At 41.6% G+C, this 23,134-nt stretch overlaps 1 protein-coding gene across 1 annotated transcript in view; it reads right to left on the reverse strand.

Annotated features, from left to right (window-relative positions):
* PTPRN2 (protein tyrosine phosphatase receptor type N2) overlaps positions 1–23,134 on the reverse strand; it is a 1,243,324-nt gene that overhangs the window by 74,009 nt on the left and 1,146,181 nt on the right. Inside the window, exon 14 of the mRNA XM_040434195.1 lies at positions 11,616–11,810. Coding sequence (XP_040290129.1) covers positions 11,616–11,810 — 195 coding nt within the window. The remainder of the gene's footprint in view (positions 1–11,615; positions 11,811–23,134) is intronic.

Raw genomic sequence — 23,134 nt, forward strand, 5'->3', positions numbered from 1 at the left:
ATATTTATCTCACCCAGCATGGGTATATGTAAAATGACACCCCAAAACACATTCCCCAACTTCTACTGAATACGGAGATACCAGATGTGTGACACTTTTTTGCAGCCTAGGTGGGCAAAGGGGCCCACATTCCAAAGAGCACCTTTCGGATTTCACTGGTCAGTTTTTACAGAATTTGATTTCAAACTCCTTACCACACATTTGGGCCCCTAGAATGCCAGGGCAGTATAACTACCCCACAAGTGACCCCATTTTGGAAAGAAGAGACCCCAAGGTATTTCGTGATGGGCATAGTGAGTTCATGGAAGTTTTTATTTTTTGTCACAAGTTAGTGGAATATGAGACTTTGTAAGAAAAAAAAAAAAAAAAAAAAAAATCATCATTTTCCGCTAACTTGTGACAAAAAATAAAAAGTTCTATGAACTCACTATGCCCATCAGCGAATACCTTAGGGTGTGTACTTTCCGAAATGGGGTCATTTGTGGGGTGTTTGTACTGTCTGGGCATTGTAGAACCTCAGGAAACATGACAGGTGCTCAGAAAGTCAGAGCTGCTTCAAAAAGCGGAAATTCACATTTTTGTACCATAGTTTGTAAACGCTATAACTTTTACCCAAACCATTTTTTTTTTACCCAAACATTTTTTTTTTATCAAAGACATGTAGAACAATAAATTTAGAGCAAAATTTATATATGGATGTCATTTTTTTTGCAAAATTTTACAACTGAAAGTGAAAAATGTCATTTTTTTGCAAAAAAATCGTTAAATTTCGATTAATAACAAAAAAAGTAAAAATGTCAGCAGCAATGAAATACCACCAAATGAAAGCTCTATTAGTGAGAAGAAAAGGAGGTAAAATTCATTTGGGTGGTAAGTTGCATGACCGAGCAATAAATGGTGAAAGTAGTGTAGGTCAGAAGTGTAAAAAGTGGCCTGGTCTTTCAGGGTGTTTAAGCACTGGGGGCTGAGGTGGTTAAGTAGACCAAAAAAAAAAAGTTACGCTCGCCAACTTAAAGGGGTTTTCCAAGACTTTTATACTGATGACCAATCATCTGGATAGGTCATCAGTATTTGATTGATGGGGGGGTCACCTGGGAACCCCGCCAATCAGCTTTTTGAGAAAGCACCGGCGCTCACAGTTGTGCCCCGGCCTTCTCTCAGCAGCTGTGCTTGGTATCGCAGCTCAGCCTCTTTCACTTCAATGGGGCTGAGCTTCGCCTACGCCATGCGACCAATGAATGGGACGTCACACAGCCTAGGGAAAGTTGTGAGAAGGCCGCGGTGCTACTGTGAGTGGCAGTGCATTCTCAAATGGCTTCTTGGCTGGGGTCCTGGGTGTCGGACCTCCACCGTTCAGATATTGATGACCTATCCAGAAGATAGATCATCAGTATAAATATCTCAGAAAACCCCTTTAACCTAATTTTTATATCGGAAAAAGTGGAACAGGTACTTTATAAATATGACGCTGATTTTGAACGCCATATAGCTCAATGTTTTTACACCAGACAACTGACATGGGAATTTATAGGAATTTGCCATTGAAATTATTGGAAGCTGTAAAAAATCTTTTTGCATTAGCACCCTCTAGTGGTGGCTGCAGGAAAACCCCATTGTTTTATGTCAGACAAAGAAGAAAGAGTTCAGCCCTGGGCTATCCTCTCAGTGCAGGCCCCATAGGAGTTGCATGGTCTGCCTCCACGGTAGGTACGGCACTGGCCTCATTCTGTGAGTAAGAAGGACTCCGCTGGAAAGTCAGAATAAAAGAGCTGTTGGCTTCAAATTTAAAATGTGTTTAAATGAAAAATGTTTCCAAACACCCTTTACATGCCAGCTGTTTACAGGAGAGATAAATATATTTCTTGTAAAGGTCACTGTCGATTCAGTCGAAAAACAAACCCATTCCAGCGTAAACTAGAAGACGCACATAAAGTTTATTTATACGCCAGAGTTTTTCGCTTGTGCTGTCACTGAATCTCTCCAAGCAGATATGCAGTAAATTACAGGCAATGGATTAAAATAACTAGCGCAAAGGCAATTTATAAGAGGGCACAAAACAAAGAAATAAATCTCACAACTCATAATATATTAAAAAAAACCACAAGAAACAATCTTTTCTACGATATGTGATATGTGTACAGCAAGCAATAAACTCTCCAGCACTTCACTAGGAGGTCATTGACTGCTCAGAACAAACATCCTTGCATCTCACTGATCATTAAAGGGGTATTCTCTGTCGACAATACGTATAAGGAGGAGGGTGTCTGCGCCTGGGACCCCCAGCAATTACTTATAATCTATGCATAAAGCTGACAGTAAGTGTTCAATTTCGCTACAGCACCACCACAGGGGAAATTAGGCATTACACAGCGCTCATTAAAATGAATGACTGTCCATGCAATGCACTTTTATAGCGGCTCTCTGGCACTATTCCTGAGAATGCCCTAGAACGATATTTGAAAATGAATATTCTAAACTAGGCAACCCCTTTAAAGTACATTTCCTGCCAACATATGTAATCAGTATTCTGCAAAAATGGAGCAAAAAATAATGTCTTAGGATGCCGCCACACTACAGTATTTTTGGATGATAAGATGCACTGTACCATAAGACGCACCCATAATTAAAAACATAAAAATAGAAAATACAATTTTTACCGTATACGTATTCTATGGGTGAGATACAGTTCATACGGTACAGACACAGTGAAAAAGCCAATGCCTCTTAAAATTGCCAGGCACATTCCCTCCTGACTATGCCAGCCACAGTGCCTCATCGCATTGCCAGCCATAAAGCCCCTGACTGTGGCAGCCATAATGACACTTGACTATGTCAGCCATCGTGCCCCATCACGTGCCTCCTGACTATGCCAGTCTCAGTGCCTCCTGACTATGCCAGTCTCAGTGCCCCCTTACTATGGCAGCCACAGTGACTGATCACATTGCAAGCCACAGTGTTTCATCACAGTGCCCTCTGACATGCCAGCTACAGATGCCCCTGACTATTCCAGCCACAGAGCACTATCGTTATTAGGGACAGCCTTGCTTCCTGAGCTTATCCAGTCAGAACCAGTAGTAGGAGTCTGGAGTTACTGGGCCGGATCTGTCCGGTGCACAGCATGGAGGACGCATGGATACAAAGGTGCTGGCAGGGCAGACACTGCACATTTACCATGCTGTGTGCACCAATATGGGTGTGTTACTTGCAGACTGAACAATTTACAGAAATATGAGTGTAAGATGTGACAGTTCAGTGAGCAGATAACACACTCTGTGTCCTCACTACTGCACCGCCAGGACCTGTCAGAGTCTCCTGCCTCTAATGTCAGCATCTGGACCATTAGACACACCAGAAGATGGCAGCACAAGATCGAGGAGAGAAAGTGACTCCAATAGTCTGAAAAATACGGTTTGTCTTTTTTAAGTTCTTTTTTTTTTGACGTTTTTGGTCACTTTTTTAAAACATCTGAAAAAATGCCACACCCAGTATGATGGGATTTTTAAAAATCCATAAAAGAAATGCAGAATTTTCAGAAAAAGATGAGGTGTGAAACCTTCCTAAAAGTGTTTTCACAGTGCCAGATTTTGTTGCAGTCTAGAACCTAATGTCATTTGACAATGCGCCAGAGTCAAAAATTTTCTTTAGTATATCGGAAGTAGGATGGAATTGGGGAGCCTCTCTAAATCCCAGAAAACGGATTACGCAGCTGCTTTCTTTTTTAAATCCCCTGGAATGCATATTGCATAATGTGTAATACAATGGATGTATATATAAGACTAAGATTCTGAGATTTTTAATCTGTTGTCCCATTATTTACTTCAATGGATGTAATAATGGATGTTTTTTTTTCTCTCTGAAGTCACTATGACATTAGTTGTCTATATGTGGCTTTAATTAATTAGGCTTGAGAAAGGCTTCATGTTGGAGCCGAAACGTTGCGTCACCAATGGGTGAATAAACCACTATTTTTCACATTATCCTGGAGTGCTGCTCTATTTTTTGGACTGGATTTTTGGGTAAGCTTGCCCCTTTGAGCTTGCACCCGCAGTACTCTTTATAGGTTGGTGCTGCCTTACTTTTTCTATTGTATATATATATATATCATTCAAAAGACTAAGATTCTGCTATTTTTAATCTGTTGTCCCATTATTTACTTCAATGGATGTAATAATGGATGTTTATTCCCTCTCTGAAGTCACTGTGACATTAGTTGTCTATATGTGGCTTTTATTAATAAAAAACAATGGGATGATGGACGGCACAAGACGATGTCCTCCTAAAATCTGTCATTTTATCTGTAGCATCTGCTGTTCCACTGACTTCATTGTTACATAAAAAAACAGAAGGGAAGATGAACTGGATGATGGATGTTATTCGCACCATCAGGAAAGAAATAAGCTTTCGTCTAACTGCAGCTATTTGGGATTAAAACTTGTGGAAAGCTGGTGCAGATGCCTGTAGAGACCAATGAAATTACAGCTTTATATTTTTCGAAGACATACTGGAAAATGAAAAGAAAGATATGATAGGTTGTTAAGAGAAGACTAATAAAATCAATAATAATTAGTGGGCTTAAAGGGGTTGTCAACTACAAGGATCCCATGAAAATAACCTGATGATCAGCTGTCCCACTGCGAGGAACCTCAACAATTAGCTGGAATCTGTTCACTTCCCCTGCAGGGCCACCACAGAGGAGATGAAGTGTTACACATGTTTTGTCCAGGAACTACATGAACTTGGTGGATCCTCCAGAGCAGTAGATGCTCTTTGCTTTGGCCCCTCAATTAACTTTCTGTTATTTTTCCTGTTTGAAAATCTTTTTCTAAACCTGAAAACTCCACATGCCACAGGACCTACTCTCAAGTGACCATGTTTCAATGGCACAATGGCCAGAGCTGAGCTGAAAAAAATGGTGGCTGTTAAAGAGAACCAGTCATATCCTTTATGCTGCCCTCAAAGAGCCGCCTAAAGTGTTGACAGACATGCTGATTTCAGCGATCTGATACTAATGAGACTAATATTAAGTGGTTGCTATAACTTGCTATATATAAAATTATCGCAGCCAGTGACAGAGAAGAGTCACACATTGCTGGAGAAGAGTCCAGCTTATTCATGAGCTCCATTTCTTCCCACCCATCTCCCTAAGATTAGCAGTTTACTCATTAGTTTTCTCCATAGAAGAGAAAAAGCAGCATAAAAGATATGGCATGTTCCCTTTATTAGGTGCCTATGTGAATGTAAAGTCATATTCAGTATGAAATGAGAATTAAATGGGTTGTTTCATTAGACGGAGCCCCTTTTTGAAAATATGACCACTGGGGCAAAACAACTGATTGCCCTGGATTTCCATCCTGGCACAGGAGGTTGTGGTCAACCAGGCATCTCAAATGAAGAATTACATGGCGGCCATTCAGATGAATGCTTGCCCATACAATAGAAGAACAGTGTGAGTACAGTGGCCCTCTGTTCTGGCTCATATGAGATCCTGAGTGTGGGACCCTTCTGTGCATAACCCTAATAGAGCATAGTGACAACGGTTGTCTTCATGAGACGCTTCCTTTAAAAGGGAGCTGTCACAACTCCCGCTATATCTGTTTTAGAATGTTCTTGCAACCCCCATAAATAATAATTCTGAAGCACTTTTCTCATATCTCTGCATTGTACTGTTCCTCTGTTATTCCACCTAAAGATTTATAAAACAAATTGACAACTGGGTGTTACCCAGTAGGGTAGGGTGTGTCCCTACAGAGTCTGACACTGACAGTGCTTATTGAATAGTGTCAGTGTATTTACAGACGCAGAATTCCCCCACCACCACCCATCCCACACATGGTGACAGGTCCTCTTTAAGACACATCCCAACTAGAGATGAGCAAATCGATTCTAAACCAATCAAATCCGTCTTAAATTTCCCAAAAATGTGGATTCCAGCTAAATCCAAATCTATTGTGATTTGATTCAGACAAATCTCTTAAAATGGCAGCCAATTTACTGGTCATTAGACGTGGAAGAAGGCATCTGCACCAAAAAAAGGGATCATTTGTGGACCATGATTAAATTAAAAAATAATATCCGAATCAGACCCAAAATGTGTTCATATCTAATTCCAACATATCTATCTATAGGGGGTTTACATTTGTGATGAAGGATTTTGTAAAGACTCAAATACTATTTTAATGCCATTTATTTAATAAAAATTTTTTTTTAACTGAACATCACCCTTGTAGTGGTCTTCTTCTTTAACAGGTTGCAATTTCCATTTCCATAACTGTACATGTTACATATTCCGTTGTTATGAAAAAAAAATGTTTTCACAATTTTGTAAAGGCATTTACCTACTGTAATAAGCCTTTCAAGGTCTCTTGCACGTTGAGTCTTTTTAGATATTACTACTGTTTGCCTGTGCTTAGGTGTTTTACATTTATCAACCTGTTTCATTGGTTTTATTCTTGTAATTAGAAACAAATGTTGTGCTGACTGGACTTTTCATCCACAGGATGGACAATGAGGAGTCCACAAAATAAAAAAAATATATATAGATATTCAGAAATGGAGCAAATAGCTTAGGACCCAAATCGACCAAGAATTGTTGAAATGGCTGACGCCTGTATCTACAGTACAGCACTGGAACCTGTGAGCTGTAATCTCCATTATGACAACCGCCCGTGTGAAAAAAACAATTACCACACAATAAAAACACCAGTGATCCGATCATGCAACAAAATCACTCATGTGGAACAAGCCCAAAGGTAATGTAAAAACAGTCCGCAGCTGCCTAATGGGAAAAGACCATTAAATATTCATAGGATTCTCTCTAGGTTTAAACTTGGCCTTAAAAAAAGATACGGCGACAAAACGGCATTTATTTAGATAACTATGGATCTATTTTAGACGTGCTGGTGAGTGCAGGTCATCATCTGTTTAATAGATATTAGTGAACTATTTATAGGATACGTTACAGCACTTAACTGTGTTGTCCTGCGGAAAATTCTACATTTCTCAAACCAACATAGCCACTGAGTTATTCTATAAAATGTATCTGTATAGCGCCACCTGCTGTTTTTCTTTTTTCTCTGTCCACCTCACTGAGGTGGTCGCACATGCTCAGTTTCAACTTTTAAATGCCACCTACTTTTTAGAAGCTGTGACAGTTAGCGAGAGAGCTGCAGCAGAAAGAGTACACCCCCCTGAGAAAGGACATATCTCCTGAGAATGAGTATGCCCCCCGGGCTGCCAGTTTGACTTGAAATTAGCAGAGCAACTGGCTCAATAAATGGGGAGATATCTGGATCCATGTGAGGTACATGGCTGGTTCTAGCTATATTAGAAAGAGATTGTCATGTACTATATGATGTCTGATTTTCTTTTTTTCACATTACTGGTGGGATGCACATTACATTCATCATACAGCTGAACCAGCTGATTTTGGTGGGATCGGATGACCATCTAGTGTGTATGAGTGTCTCCTAACTATCGTCCAACAGCAGATTTGGAGGAGAGAGCAGATTTGGAGGAGTGAATGACAATATGCCCAATGTTTTGTTCTCAGAGGAGATAAGCCATTGCTAGGTATCTGGCAGAAACTTCCTCTCATCTCTACAGTCAGAAGACGTACATGCATATATTGGGGGGTTGGGAGGGATTAGCTGTTGGCCAAACAAGCCTTCAGCAGACAGCAATTTTTTCCTTTACACTGCACTGACCCCTGTCACAGTCAGTAATCACTTGGGAGCATTGCCAGAATGTGTCCACCAGAGGATTGTCCCGTGGAGCCAGGTTCCAACACGATACTGGAATCCAAATAGTGAAGGGTCTTAAAGGTCCAGGCCCATTTATAGTCAATCAGTTGTCACTAGGGTCTTTTTTATGAGATTATTCACAAATAACCTATAAGACTGATGATATGTCTGCAATGATAACAAAAGATAGGCCCTCCGAAACACTTTCTCAGAAGGCCCAAGATCCTTGCCCAATGTTGGCAAAAGTCAAACAATTCCAGACTGAAATTGCCAGCTATGAACTTGGCTGAAGTGAAGGAACCTTCAAAGGGTTCTTACGTCACAAGAGATCAAGGCTTATATATAATTGAACAACGGAAATGCAGCAACTGTGTAACAGACACACAACATTTGGAACATGAGCAAGGACCACTACTACAGTCCTATGCAGTGTGAGCACCCATACTCTTGCAGCAGAGACTACACAAGTCTTGATGTCACAGCACATCTGCAGAGGCAGGTATACAGACATCTGTCCAACAAGCAATCCACAACATCTCAGCTTTCTCACAGATTCATTGTGCCATGCTCCAGGATCCATTTTCTAATTTGCAAGCTGGAACATTGACTTTCCATGGTCACCTCTGTGAATACAGTTGAAGTAGGACCTACTTCCCATTACACAAAGATGTACGTTTCTTATTTCCTTTTATAACTCAAGTGCACCTTATAAAAAGAGACACATCATTTGAACCAGAAGTGTGAAATATTTAGTAGTCCTATTACTAAGCTAAGGGACTTTTAGACATATGCTGCTATATAGCTACTGATATCGTTGTCATGTGCCACCTCTTAGCTCTGATGAATAGGGCTCCTAAAGAGCAGGGAACACCCACGTATACTTAATGTTCAGCCTTATGTCCTGACATCTCATTAACACTTCAGCAGGATGTTTAATGAAGACGATTGCATATTCCCATGTGGTATTAGTTTATCTGTAAGATACCCTAATGTTAAGGGCCTGGTCAGGTGACAGATGGCCTTCATAGGTTACAAAAAAAGTATATCTAGCTATTAGCAATTTAACATTTTAGTGATTTAGTTACATAGCTGTGAATTATAGTCCTCCAGGCTACTTCACCCATAAACATCTTAGAAAATGGTCCTTTTTAGATCAACTTTTAGATGCATAAAATCCTACCATTTCTATAGTAATAAGCCAACTTTGGTGCCTTAAGTCATGGATGCCCAACCTGCGGCCCTCCAACTGTTGCAAAACTACAACTTTCATCTTGCCAGGACAGGCTACAGCTATGAGGGAACGCTGGGAATTGTAGTTTGGCAACAGCTGGAGGACCGCAGGTTGGGCATCCCTGCCTTAAATTACATAAAAAAATAACATTTAAATGGTTTAAATAAAAAATAAAAACTACCCTTTTGTTTATACAGTTCCTATGTGGACCTATGTGTCTCAATGGTTACAACCTACAACCAAACCCTGTGTGTTTTTCCACCTGATCCAATTTCCTGTTAATCTACAGACAATAGTGAGGACAGAGGCAAGTGACTGCAGGAACGGACTACACACAGGACTTCTTTGCAGTCTGTTGTCATGGAGACAAACAGAGAACAAAGGGAAGTGACTGCACAATCAGACTGATCTGCAAAGGATATATATATATACACTGCCTGTCCAAAAAAAAAGTCGCCACCTGGATTTAACTAAGCAAATAGTTACGAGCCTTCTATTGGATAATTACTGCATGGGCGATTATCTTTCAGCTGGCAACAAGTTATTTAACCCCAACTGGTGCAATGAGTTGCTTCTCATTTCTTAAACAACCATGTCGAAAAACACATCTTGTGGTCGTGGAAAAGATGTTAGTCTGTTTGAGAAGGGTCAAATCATTGGCATGCATCAAGCAGAGAAAACATCTAAGGAGATTGCAGAAACTACAAAAATTGGGTTAAGAACTGTCCAACGCATTATTAAAAACTGTAAGGATAGTGGGGACCCATCGTATTCGAGGAAGAAATGAGGTGGGGAAAAAATCCTGAATGATCGTGATCGGCGATCACTTAAACGTTTGGTGAAATCAAATTGAAGAAACAGTTGAACTCAGAGCTATGTTTAGTAGTGAAAGTAAGAGCATTTCCACACGCATAATGCGAAGGCAACTCAAGGGATTGGGACTAAACAGCTGTGTAGCCGTAAGAAAACCACTAATCAGCGATGCAAACCAGAAAAAAAGGCTTCAATTTGCTAGGGAGCATAAAGATTGGACTCTGGAGCAATGGAAGAAGGTCCTGTGGTCTGATGAGTCCAGATTTACCCTGTTCCAGAGTGATGGGCGCATCAGAGTAAGAAGAGAGGCAGATGAAGTGATGCGCCCATCATGCCTAGTGCCTACTGTACAAGCCTGTGGGGGCAGTGCTATCATCTGGGGTTGCTGCAGTTGGTCAGGTCTAGGTTCAGCCACAGTATGTGCTCCAAGAATGAGGTCAGCTGACTACCTGAACATACTGAATGACCAGGTTATTCCATCAATGGATTTGTTCTTCCCTGATGGCACGGGTATATTCCAAGATGACAATGCCAGAATTCATCGAGCTCAAATTGTGAAAGAGTGGTTCAGGGAGCATGAGACATCATTTTCACACATGGATTGGCCACCACAGTGTCCAGACCTTAACCCCATTGAGAATCTTTGGGATGTGCTGGAGAAGGCTTTGCGCAGCAGTCAGACTCTACCATCATCAATGAAAAATGTATGCAACACTGGATGGAAATAAATCTTGTGACATTGCAGAAGCTTATTGAAACAATGCCACAGCGAATGCTTGCCGTAATCAAAGCTAAAGGCGGTCCATCAAAATATTTTTGGTGGCGACTTTTTTTTGGACGGGCAGTATATATATATATATATATATATATATATATACACACAATCACCTCACCACAGTGCCACTGCCCTAGCACTGTGGCCCCCTTCCAGGCTGCTTCAGGTCCCCTGTACCTAACCTGAAGGGGATTGGTCCTTTAACTATTGTGACCAATTACTGGTGTTAGTGGTCACATGCCTATAAGATTCCTCATGCCACTTAGGCGCTCTTCATAAGGAAATATAATATTCCAAGAATGCTGACCTAGGCCTCTGACCCAGTTAAGACAGTACTCTCTGGACTGATGAGGGGCAGTCACCCTGAAACAGCTGTCTGCAGATGAGATGCTGCCTTAATTATTATCCATGCCTCAAGGCCTGTTCAAAGGTTTGAACATTGGATAGCTGCCTTACATCTGGTGGCATCAGAGGCAGAGCTTGTTAAGAGTTCACTTGCATCCCTTTCTTCCCAGAATTCGAAAGGAGTGTTGCCTGGACTATAAGCCTCCTCACAACGATTAGGTGCTCTCCATAAGGAGATATAGTATTCCCCAAATCCTGGCCACAGGCATCAAGCATCTGAATGGTAAGTCACTACTAGTGACATACTGTTCAAGCACGTGACCACTGAAGCGGGTGACTGGCTGCAGTGTTCAAGAGTTCAAGCCACAACATTTGAACTTATTTTTCAAAGGCGGGCTACATGACATTTTATACACCAGAGCTAGACCCAATGATAATTCAGTACTGGACACCTAGCATTTCTCCTCCATCGCCTGAACATATTACATTACGTTATAATGCTCATTGACAATAGGCAAACGATGATTAGTAGTTAATCTCATGGTCTGAGACCTTCCAGGAGCATTTACATACATAATTGTGAATCATATTAGCAGCTCTTATACAGTAAGTTGGAAGAGAATTTCAGGATTCATGAGTGGCCAGATTAGTGGTCAGTACCAGCTTGAGGGCATGCAACTGGGAAGAGTAACGGAGAAGCAATAATCCTTACCAGTATCATGTGACCGGTGGAGATGTCCATATTTGACTGCACGGGCTCCTCACTCCAAGATGACGTGCTGCTCCGTGCGGTAGGGCTGGCCATTGGTCCATCACTGAACTGTGATGAGATGCTGTTGATGCGAGAACTGTGCAGAGGTTCTGGACGATCTGAAGACTTGACAGCCATCCGCTGACGGCACAGCTCCTACAAGGATGGAGAGAGACACACAATATGAATAATATGGAATAAATGTTGACCTCAGGGGAACTTTTTTGGCAGCTCATGCCAAGAAGCTGTACATTTTTAGTGTGGATTTAAGAGAAAACCTGCCAGTCTCCTGCAGCCGACATGCAAGAGCAGCATTGTGCACGTTATGTGCTCATCCACGCTTACCCCATTCACACTGCCTAAAAACACACTAGGAAAAATAAGAATGTGAAAGCAGCATCTGTGACAAATATCACTTGCCAGGTCTCGCTTAATTACCTATAATTTTGTCCTGCCAAGTTTATTGTTGATAAGTGAAGGAGCAGAAAAAAGCAGATAAAGACATAAACTAAAAGAGAAAGATACCAGAGATACAACAAGCACAAAGGACTGCGAGAGTCAAAGAGGAAGCTTGTATACAGTATATTCAATATGCCAGTCCTGTCATATGTATATGTGTCATAGATAGATAGATAGATAGATAGATAGATAGATAGATATTAGATACACAGGAGATACTAAATATGAGATATTAGATAGATAGATAGATAGATAGATAGAAAATAAAGCAGAAAAATAGCAGCACTAGAGCAAATGACAAAGCAAAAGGAAATATAACAAAAAATAAAAAATAAAGAATAAGAGGTGCAGGCCTAATGGGACTGGACTATTGCACAAAAAGTAAGAATGGAAATAGGCAGCACACTCAAATAATTTTTTATTTTATTTATTCACCCATGTGGACACAGATGTAGATAGATAGATATTGGATACTAAATAGGAGATATTAGATAGATGGCTATATTGATAGATGATAGATAGATAGATAGATAGATAGATAGATAGATAGATAGATAGATAGATAGAGTTATATCATGGACACCCCCTTTAAGGCCATGAAGCTTATTATTATTTCTCAGGATTTGGTCGTATTGTGCTGATCAGTTCACGTTCTCCCTGGACCTCACAATCATAATCTAGATATAAAATGAGCAAGCGGGTGAACTTACACAATAGTTAAAAAGTCCATGCACCGGGCAGTGCAATGCCAACCTTTAAATCAGTAGACTGCTCATACTCAGACCCCAAGGGACACCAGCTTCCTTGATGCAGATATACATTATTGTACTAATTAAAATTGCTCCTTCGTCAGCCACACTAATGCCATTAAAGCATTCTCAGCGAGCACACAGCAGCTGTAACTGTGTCCATACTGGTTTTCACCCAGCAATCCACAAATAGAGATATTGGGGTAAATTGATCAAAACTGATGTCAAGTAGAACCGGCTTAGGCTCCTTTCACACTAGCGTTCGGGTGTCCGCTCGTGAGCTCCGTTTGAAGGGGCTCACGAGCGGTCCCGAACGCATCCGTCTGGCCCCAATGCATTCACAGTGGAGGCGGATCCACTGAGAATGCATCCGCCTGCCAGCGTTCAGCCTCCGCTCCGCTCAGTGAGCGGACACCTGAACGCTGCTTGCAGCGTTCGGGTGTCCGCCTGGCCGTGCGGAGGCGAGCGGATCCGTCCACACTTACAATGTAAGTCAATGGGGGCGGATCCGCTTGAAGATGACACCATATGGCTCAATCTTCAAGCGGATCCGTTCCCCATTGACTTACAATGTAAAGTCTGAACGGATCCGTTCAGACTACTTTCACACTTAGAAAATTTTCTAAGTTTTAATGCAGACGCATCCGTTCTGAACGGATGCGAACGTCTGCATTAAAGGAGCGGATCCGTCTGATGAAACATCAGACGGATCCGCTCCGAACGCTAGTGTGAAAGTAGCCTTAGTTTCCCATAGCAACCAATCAGATTTCACCTCCAAAGTAGCTCTGAAAAATCAAAGGTGGAATCAGTTCTACTTTGCACCAGTTTTGATGAATCTCCTCCATAGTTAGATGAAGTGAACTAAGCGATATACACGAAGCTGGACTGTTACCGTTCCATAGAAAACAAGTGGCAAGAACTGCGTGTAGTTAGTGTTGGTGTTGCTGCTATTGTTTTCCTGGTTTTGAATAAGAACTCTTCTAGGTACATAGTCTTAAAACTCTCAATCTACGCAAAAAAACACCTTTCCAGGCCACATCACTGCATTCTCATTTACGGTATACAATGATGCTAAAAAGAAATTAAAGGCAGAACAATGATTTTTTTTTTTATATAAAAAACTATATAAATATATTGAGCTCCCCTTCACAATGGTGCCATAGATAACTGCTACTTCACCTTGCTTCTCATCCCACCCCTGACTCCAGTAAAATTACATAAAGAGGTTACGACCACCCTACAATTCATCAGTGGTGGTCGTGCACACTATAGGAAAAAGCACGGGCCTATTTGGTGGCCGGGCCCATAGGAGCGCACATAGGCTAGTGCTTTTTCTGATAGTGTACAAGCACGACCACCACTGATGGATTGCAGGGTGGTCTGTAACCATGGAAACGAGAAGTGCATAATGTGATGGAAAAATGAATCCATCCAACAAAGGAAGCAATATGGATAAAAACAATACATTAGTAAGTGGTTTGTATTAACTTTCTCTACATAAAAATGCCATTTTCTGAAGTGACACAAGTGACCCTTTAAGAGAACCCAAAGGGAAAGAGGTGGGGGCAGTAAAGCCATGAAAACAGAAAGAGTGGTTTTAACCATAGAAACTAATCAGGGTGCTATTTTCATTTTTAATGGGGTTATCCTATTAATCATTTTCATACTAGAAGTTCTGAAAGGCTCTTAATATCTATATTAAAGTAAATTTTCAGTGTTTCTAGCACAAAAATAAATTTTTATCAAAGTTTTGCTTCCCTGTGCCCCCTTGGTGTTGCTGCTAATCTGTGTTACTGGCCAGAATCAGTCTTCTTCCCCCTCTGACAGCCGACAATATAATTCTTTCATACATTACAGAAGGAGTCTTCTCGGCTATACTGCCACACTACTGCTCTGCTCTACGAAGCTACATATTTCTATTTGCTGCCCTGCAGTAGACACAGAGGAGAAGCATTTTTCTATTGGCTGCTCTGTAGTAAATAGAGGGCAGAAAGCTATTTCTATTGGCTGTTCTGCAGTGAAAAGAGGATCACTATGAAAAAAAAATGGCTGTGGGAGATTGACTGAGCATGTGTGACCAACAGCACTCAGCTCATTAGGTGGTCGTGCAAACTGCTATTCACTTTGAACACCAGATGGCGCCATACTATGTAAGTAAATGCCATAACTCTACACTGGATCGTTTTTAACAGCATGTAAATAGATAATATGCTTCATATTTATGCTTTTTTATGAATTATTACATTAAATAGAACTATAATAGTGAGACAACCTGTCTTATCAACTTGAGAACGTCATCTGGCTGCAATTGCTTTCTACATTGATCACAATACAGAAAGTCGCCACCATATTAGTCAGAAACAAATGTTATTCGGAGGATTCTTTAGTCACCAGCTTGAGCGCCCATATTATAGAAACTGAATTTGTTTTATATGAAAAACTCCCCTTCAAATCCACCATGAAACCTTTCCTTAGATAATCCCCTTGACATAAATCTCTTAGACAAGCAAGGTTACTGTCAGATCATTTTAGTATAAGACAGACGGAGGACTGTGACAGGACAACATGCTAGATTTAAGATACACTTCGAGGCCACGATGGCCCACCTTTAAGATCTTTCCCTTTGCCTTATTTGAACTCTCCATGTCGCTGACTAATGTGCAGATACAGATACAGTGACCATAGCATGAAAACATGACAGACATATATTCACTGTGCATAATAACATGATGTCATCACAGGGATTATTTCGTCATTTAGAATACACATTGGGGTTCATTTACTAATCTGAAATATGCTTAAATTAGGCGTATTTCAGAGGTCTAAAATTGTGGACGTGGCGTGGGTGGGGAAGGGGACGGAATGGCAGGCTCATCTTATTTACCTGTTTCAGGCGTAGAAAAGGGTCTAAATGTAAGACAGCTCGGAAGCTGTCTTACATTTAGAACTGGCGCTGAATGCCAGTGCCTCTTCATAACTCCGGCAGATTCACCGCCAGCGCAGGGTTTTATTAAGACCAGCGTCTAAAACGCCGGTCGTAATAAATGACCCTTATTTTGTCTAATAAAATATTTTTCCCCCATTTTTTTTTTTTTTTGCCCCTTAGAATCCCATCTCCACGCCATTATTTTTTTTTAAAACTTTTAATTTTATTGTTCATACAAGTGAAAAACACAAAAGACAAAAATATAACATATCTTATGTATAAGCCATAAACTCTGGCATTTACCAAATTGCATTTTGGGCTCTTGGTGTGTTTCACTGGATCTAATATTGATATTAAAAGCCCTATATACCCTAAATAAATATTTCCAGCAATATGAATCAGTAATTCTAATTTTGTTAAAGGGGTTTTTCCGGTGGATCAATATTGATTGCTTATCCTCACTAACCTCATATGTGCGCCCCATCCAAATAATCCGCTCAATTCTCCTGACCAGTTTGAGTTCACCACACTCTCCATGTGAGCCATAACAGTCATAAATAGCATCAAGGGACTTATCAATTCCTTCATCATGATGAAGGGCAGGGGGGTGTCCGCTGTCACCAGTAGTAAAGCTATTACCAGTAGTAAAGCTGTAGGGGATGTTAGTCTCCTGCCTCCTGTTAAAGGGGTTTTCCGGGATTTTAATATTGATGACCTATCCTCAGGATAGGTCATCAACATCAGATTGGTGGAAGTCCGACACCGGGCACCCTGTCGATCAGCTGGTTGAAGAGAAGGTCGCTCTCCATGCAAGCACAGCCTTCTCTTCATTGTTTACCTGCTCGCCATCGACATCACAGAAAACTACTTTAACTCTAGTCAAGTTCAGCACGACTAAAAGTGAAAACAGATCGAAACACGTAAGGGAACATTGCTTTTATGTGCCTGAATTCCGATAAAGTCTTACTCAAGGAATGAGAGAAATGAGAGATGAATATTTTTAAAGTCCTGATCAGTACATACAGTGCATACATACACATACCGCTCATCCACAGAACAGGCTGTATGGGTGATCATGTGTTTAGGGGTCGTTTTTTTTTTTTAGGCTGAAGTTTTGTCCTACCACAATATCTTTTCCCCTATCCATAGAGAAAGGATAAGTATCTAATCGTTGGGGGTAGGTCCAATCACTGGAACCTCAACAAGAGTTGCATGTGTCCCCAAAGTAACTGCTCCATTCAACTATATAGGACTGTCAAAGGGAAGCCAAGTGGAGCATTCAGCTATCTCCTACTTACCAACATTATTATAGGTAAATTTGAGGCACATAAGCCCTTCCCCTGGAAATGCCAGAAACCCACTGGGACCACCCATTAATGGGTGGGATTCCCAAAGCCATGCCCACTTTTGACCCAGGACAGCAAAAATTTGCCAGGACTGTCTCTGAAAATTAGAGACAGTGCCTGAAAATTTGGGACTGTTGGCAACTATGCTTTCTCTGTCAGTCCCAAAGAGTTGAAAGGAGTAGCATCGTACATGCATGAACACTGCTCCATTCACTCTGGTGACTCCAGCTCCTCATTCTTGTGATCAGTGGGGGTCCCTGCAGTCAGACCCCCACCGAACAGATATTTGTCCCCTACCCTGGTATTACAGGGGATCTGTTCTTGTGATGGAACAACCCCTTTAAGTAGTAGAGATAATTGTAGTTTTAGACACGGGTGAAGTAATTTGTTGATTTTGAGATTCACAGTTACACACTTTAATGATGGGAAGTTGATTCGAATTTCAAATTGAGTATCTGACTGATTCTACATGAATGAATGCAACACTACTAAAAACAGTGGCTAATGTAGAGTATGTCAGAGATTTCATTCCACAGGTTTAATGCTCTGTATACCTGGATTGATGAGATATGTATGTGTGAACGCTAACAATCAAATTCTGATGGAATAAAATCTACCAATGAAATCACTACAGTAGGGGAGATGTATCAAAACTGGTGTAAAGTAATAGCGGAGTAGCAACAATCAGATTCTACCTCTCATTTTCAGGGGCCCTTTTATATGATACACAATTTTATTAGCTGCTTTGGGCATCTCCTACACTTTTTCTTAGAATTACTTTTGATAAATCTTCTTGAAGGTAAAGCACCTTGAAACAGCTGTCTAGTGTCTACAGATGGATATCTGGCTTGGCTATATTACCTTGTCGAATCCCAAGGCTCATTGGAAAGTCAAATCTTGACTCCTAGGGGGGCACTTGCAATAGGTGGTGCTGGTTAGAAGGTTCTCCTTCTTGGGAGATACCCCTTTCATATTTGTTTCCCATGGAGCATTGCCAGTAAGTCTCATTACCCGCTGGAGTACTTTCAGCAATTCTCCATACAGAACTGGTCTCTTTAAGGAAATTCAGCACCCTGATTAAGCCGCTTTCAAGGCATCGCACTCATCCTGCCAGAATCCTACTCTGTACAGATCTGGGGCAAGCAACCGAAACAGCTGTCTATGGATGGATATCTGGCTTGGCTATATTCCCTTGTCAAATCCCAAGGCTTGCTGGAAAGTCAAGTATTGACTCTTAGGGAGCCGCTTCCAATAGGTGGTGCTGTCAAGATGGTTCTCTTCCTGGGGAGATAGCTCTTTGCATATTCGTTTCCCATGGAGCATTGACAGTAAGTCTCCATACAGGACCGGTCTCTTTAAGGAGATTCGGCACCCTGTTTAAGCAGATCAATCTTCCTGACATCTTATTATAAGTATTAGGAATGCAACAAATATACCATTCCTTGTTAGTACAGGGGGAACCAAGTAAGTTGGAGTTCAGCACTGTGTCTTTTTATTCCAAAAATGATCCAGAATTTGTAAACTTTAAAAAAATTATTCAGAAATCCATTTTGTAGATTTTCATGCATTCAGTGATCACATACAAGACTGGTCTACCGCAGTACACATTTCTGCATCGCCTTGTTAGAATTTTTATATCATCATGCTGTAGAAATCAATCTGTACTGATAAGAAACCATGAAGTAAATGACCTGGCTATGGATTACTAGTAGTGTGGACCTGCAGACTAGAGCTGTGGTCACCCACTTAGAGGCAATGACCTGACCATGAAACCATGCACAGGCCTTGTATATTAGCTAGAATATGACGAATGTCAATGGTACTGCTCGGCGTGCTGTTTATCGGATGATGGAAATCACACTCACAACACATTCCATTTCTCCGGGCGCGAACACTAAGTGTATGGCTCTGCTGCCGAACATGTTCTGAAATGTCAAGGTCAGCAAAATGCAGGACTTCCTGCCCTCTGTGAAATGCAATTTATACTGAGGTTCTTGTTTCTCATGTAAACGCCTCTGTTCAGTTTGGCAGTCAATTACCCGTTTAACTATTTAAGACATCTTCGGGGCATGGTACCCCATATGGAGGAATCACTACTTCTTCTTTTGTGACACCATGTTGTAAATTTTTTATTGCTTTGCTTTTCCAACTAGAATACTCTACAGGGCATCATTAATCACCAAAAGTAAATGCATCCAACCATTTGCATATGTTCCCAATTGCTTATGGATAAAATACTTCAGGTGTAACTGATCCATAGGTCAAGCTTGAAGCTTCAGGAACCTGGTGCAAAATATGTACCGGGCACCCATGAAACATCATATACCAGTACATGATTACACACAAGTAAATCACGAGGAAATTCGGCTTCAGGGCAAATAGAATTTTTCCTCAAAAACACTCACTCAACACTAGAAATCACATATTGAAAGACATTCACTTAGAACAAAATACAATAACATACAGATGTCCACATACAGTACACTATACTTAAAGGGGTTGTCCCATTAAGACAACATATCTCCTATACACAGGGTAGGGGATAAGTGTCTGACCGGCAGGGGTCCAGCCGCTGGAGCCTTTGCCAATCATGAGAACAGGGGCCTGTGCTCTCCAGTTTGAGTGGAGTGGCGATCATCCATGCGCACTACTGTTCCATTCAGCTCTATTGAGCGCTGTACAGTGAGGAGTATTTGAACACTCTGCGATTTTGCTAAGTTCTCCCACTTAGAAATCATGAGGGGGTCTGAAATTCACATTGTGGGTGCATTGCCATTCTAAGAGACAGAATTTAAAAAAATAATTCAGGAAATCACATTGTATGATTTTTAAAGAATTTATTTGTCTTTCACTGCTGAACATAAATATTTGAACACCTGAGAAACAGCAAGAATTCTGTTACTGTTACTGTGCCTTTAAAAAGTCCACCTCTGCTCCACTCATTAATCTAACTTAGTACCACCTGTATGAGCTCTTTAAAGACACCTGTCCACCCTAGATTCAGACGCCAACTACTACCATGGGCAAGACCAAAGAGCTGTCATAAGACACCAGAGACAAAATTGTGGACCTCCAAAAGGCTGGAAAGGGCTACGGGGCAATTGCCATGTAGCTTGGAGCAATTGTTAGAAAATGGAAGAGGCTAAAGACGACTGTCAGTCTCCCTCGGACCTGGGCTCCATGGAAGATCTCACCTCGTGGGGTATCACTGATGATAAGAAGGTGAGGAATCAGCCCAGAACTACAAGGGAGGAGCTGGTCAATGACATGAAGAGAGCTTGGACCACAGTTTCAAAGGTCATTGTCGGAAGGTTCCCCTGCTCAAGTCATCATATGTCCAGGCCCGTCTGAAGTTTGCCAATGACCATCTGGATGATCCAGAGGAGGCATGAGAGAACGTCATGTGGTCAGATGTGACCAAAGTAGAACTTTTTGGTCTAAACTTCACTCGTCGTGTTTGGAGGAAAAAGAAGGAGTTGCATCCCAATAACACCATCCCTACTGTGAAGCATGGGGGTGGTAACATCATGCTTTGGGGGTGCTTTTCTGTGAAGGGGACAGGATGACTGCACTATATTAAGGAGAGGATGAATGGGGCCATTTATTGTGAGATTGTGAGCAACAACCTCCTTCCCTCAGTCAGAGCATTGAAGATTGCTCATGGCTGGATCTTCCAACATGACAACGACCCGAAGCACACAGCCAGGATAACCAAGGAGTGGCTCCGTAAGAAGCATATCAAGGTTCTGGAGTGGCCTTGCCAGTCTACAGACCTAAATCCAATAGAACATCTTTGGAGGTAGCTGAAACTCTGTGTTGCTCAGCAACAGCCCCAAAACCTGACAGATCTAGAGGAGATCTGTGTGGAGGAGTGGGCCAAAATTCCTGTTGCAGTGTGTGCAAACCTGGTCAAGAACTACAGGAAACTTTTGACCTCTGTAATTGCAAACAAAGGCTTCTGTACCAAATATTAACACTGATTTTCTCAGGTGTTCAAATATTTAAGTTCAGCAGTGCAAGACAAATAAATTCTTTAAAAATCATACAATGTGATTTCCTGATTTATTTTATTTATTCTGTCTCTCAGAGTGGGAATGCACCTACAATGTGAATTTCAGACCCCTCCATGATTTCTAAGTGGGAGAACTTGCAAAATCGCAGGGTGTTCAAATACTTTGGTTCCTCACTGTATCCGGCATTCCCATAGAGTTGAGTGGAGCAGCAGACATGCGTGCTTGTCTACCACTCCATTCAAACAGGAAACACGGACCCCCATTTTCATGGTTGGCTGGGGCCTCAGAGGTTGGACCCCCACCAATCAGACATATCCCCTACATCACAGTTGTCTTAATGGTACAACCCCTTTAAGACTGAAGCTTTTAGGTTTACAAGCAGAGGGGACCCCATTAGATCTAATCACAATGTTACACAGAGGTGATCATGTGATATAGTCCTATACAGCAGAATTTGTGGCCCTGCTGGAAATACAGTATAGAAGAAAACCTGCTACTGAGCCCATGAGATTGGTCCTCTTAATTTCTGCACTACAAAAAAACAATAAACCACATGAAATCAATAAAAACAGATGGCAGCAGTTATGAGTAGTCCAGGGACAGAATGTATGATTCACAAAGTTTTCATTTTTCTCAGTTGCAATGAGAGGTAAGTATGTTAAAGAGAATCTGTCAGCAGTTTTGACCACAAGCTGTGATCTGGATGGGAGGTGTAAGGTGAGAAGATGGAAGTGATGGCAGATGGCGATAGTGGTACTGCACTCCCTGGGGTTGCCCCTGCTGGTAATATTCCTCCGCAGCACCTGGTTGGGGTTTCCCATGCCTAATAGAATGTGGGGTGCCTCCGGTGTTGCTGGTAGTAAAGTGCAAAGATGTAGAGGAAATTTGTACAAAGGATGTAAAACAGTGGAGCTCACAGTCTTTACTCAACTTAGTGCAAATCTCTTCCACATGTATCCAGGTCCTCTGAGGTGTTGGAGAGGTGATGCCTTACAGCTCAATATAAGGGGTGCATCACAAATCCAAGACTCAGCATTTCCTTCTGTGGCGCAGACTCACTTTCAAATAGCAAAGATATGAACAGGGGAAGAAAGGTTTCGCACTTGAACAAGTGCTGCAAACATGTATGACCAGAGGCTGAGGCCTTTACACCTGGACATGCTCTGAGGGCTATGGCTAAAGCCTCAAAGTCTATATACTCCACCTATTCCAGTTTTGTAGAGAGATCACAGGAGTACACTCGAGCCTCCGGGAACCAAAGCTGACTAAACTGAGTGTTGGGACTGATCCTACTCCATCCTTCCTCAGCTAGCCCTACTCTACGAGGAGAAGCCAGGCTAGAGTGTAGCCCCACCCTCCTTCTAAGCCACTCTCATAGGGGAATGGTGTCTGTGAATCAGCCAAATATCAAGAATATAAAGTTACAGTACAACAATACCATACTAACAACAGCAAAACAGTGCAAACCATTATTAAACCTGTAGACAGTCATTACCACTGCCTAGCAGGCCTCTGCTCAAGCTAAACTGCTGATAGCACTAGGTAGGGGCTGAAGCAGTTCAATACTGAGAGCACTTCACAGTGAAGCTTTGCCTCCAATGCACTTAAGAAGCAGAATCTAACAAAATTAAATTTCATCTTCACACTACTCCTGGTGATAAAAGCTCCACAAAAGGTATGTGTTGTCCTGCTTGTCCTGTGCTCTACGGTGCCTACCTTGTGCCGTCAGCAGTTTAGCATGGTCAAAGTTCTGACAGAAGCCCTTTAAAACTGCTTATTAATAATAACTGATAAAAAGTCTAAGGCTTTTTTCACATCAGCGTAAAGCAGATCCAGCAGGCTGTTCCGGCTGAAAACAGCCCGCCAGATCCTTCACTGACGGAATTTTGTCCGGCCCTATTCACTATAATGAGGAGGACCAGTGGAGATCCGTCCGCAACCGGCAAATATACAGAGGAGCAGCATATACCGCTGCGCTGTGACGGAT

Source organism: Bufo bufo, chromosome 5 (assembly GCF_905171765.1).
Source record: "Bufo bufo chromosome 5, aBufBuf1.1, whole genome shotgun sequence".
NCBI lineage: Eukaryota > Metazoa > Chordata > Amphibia > Anura > Bufonidae > Bufo > Bufo bufo.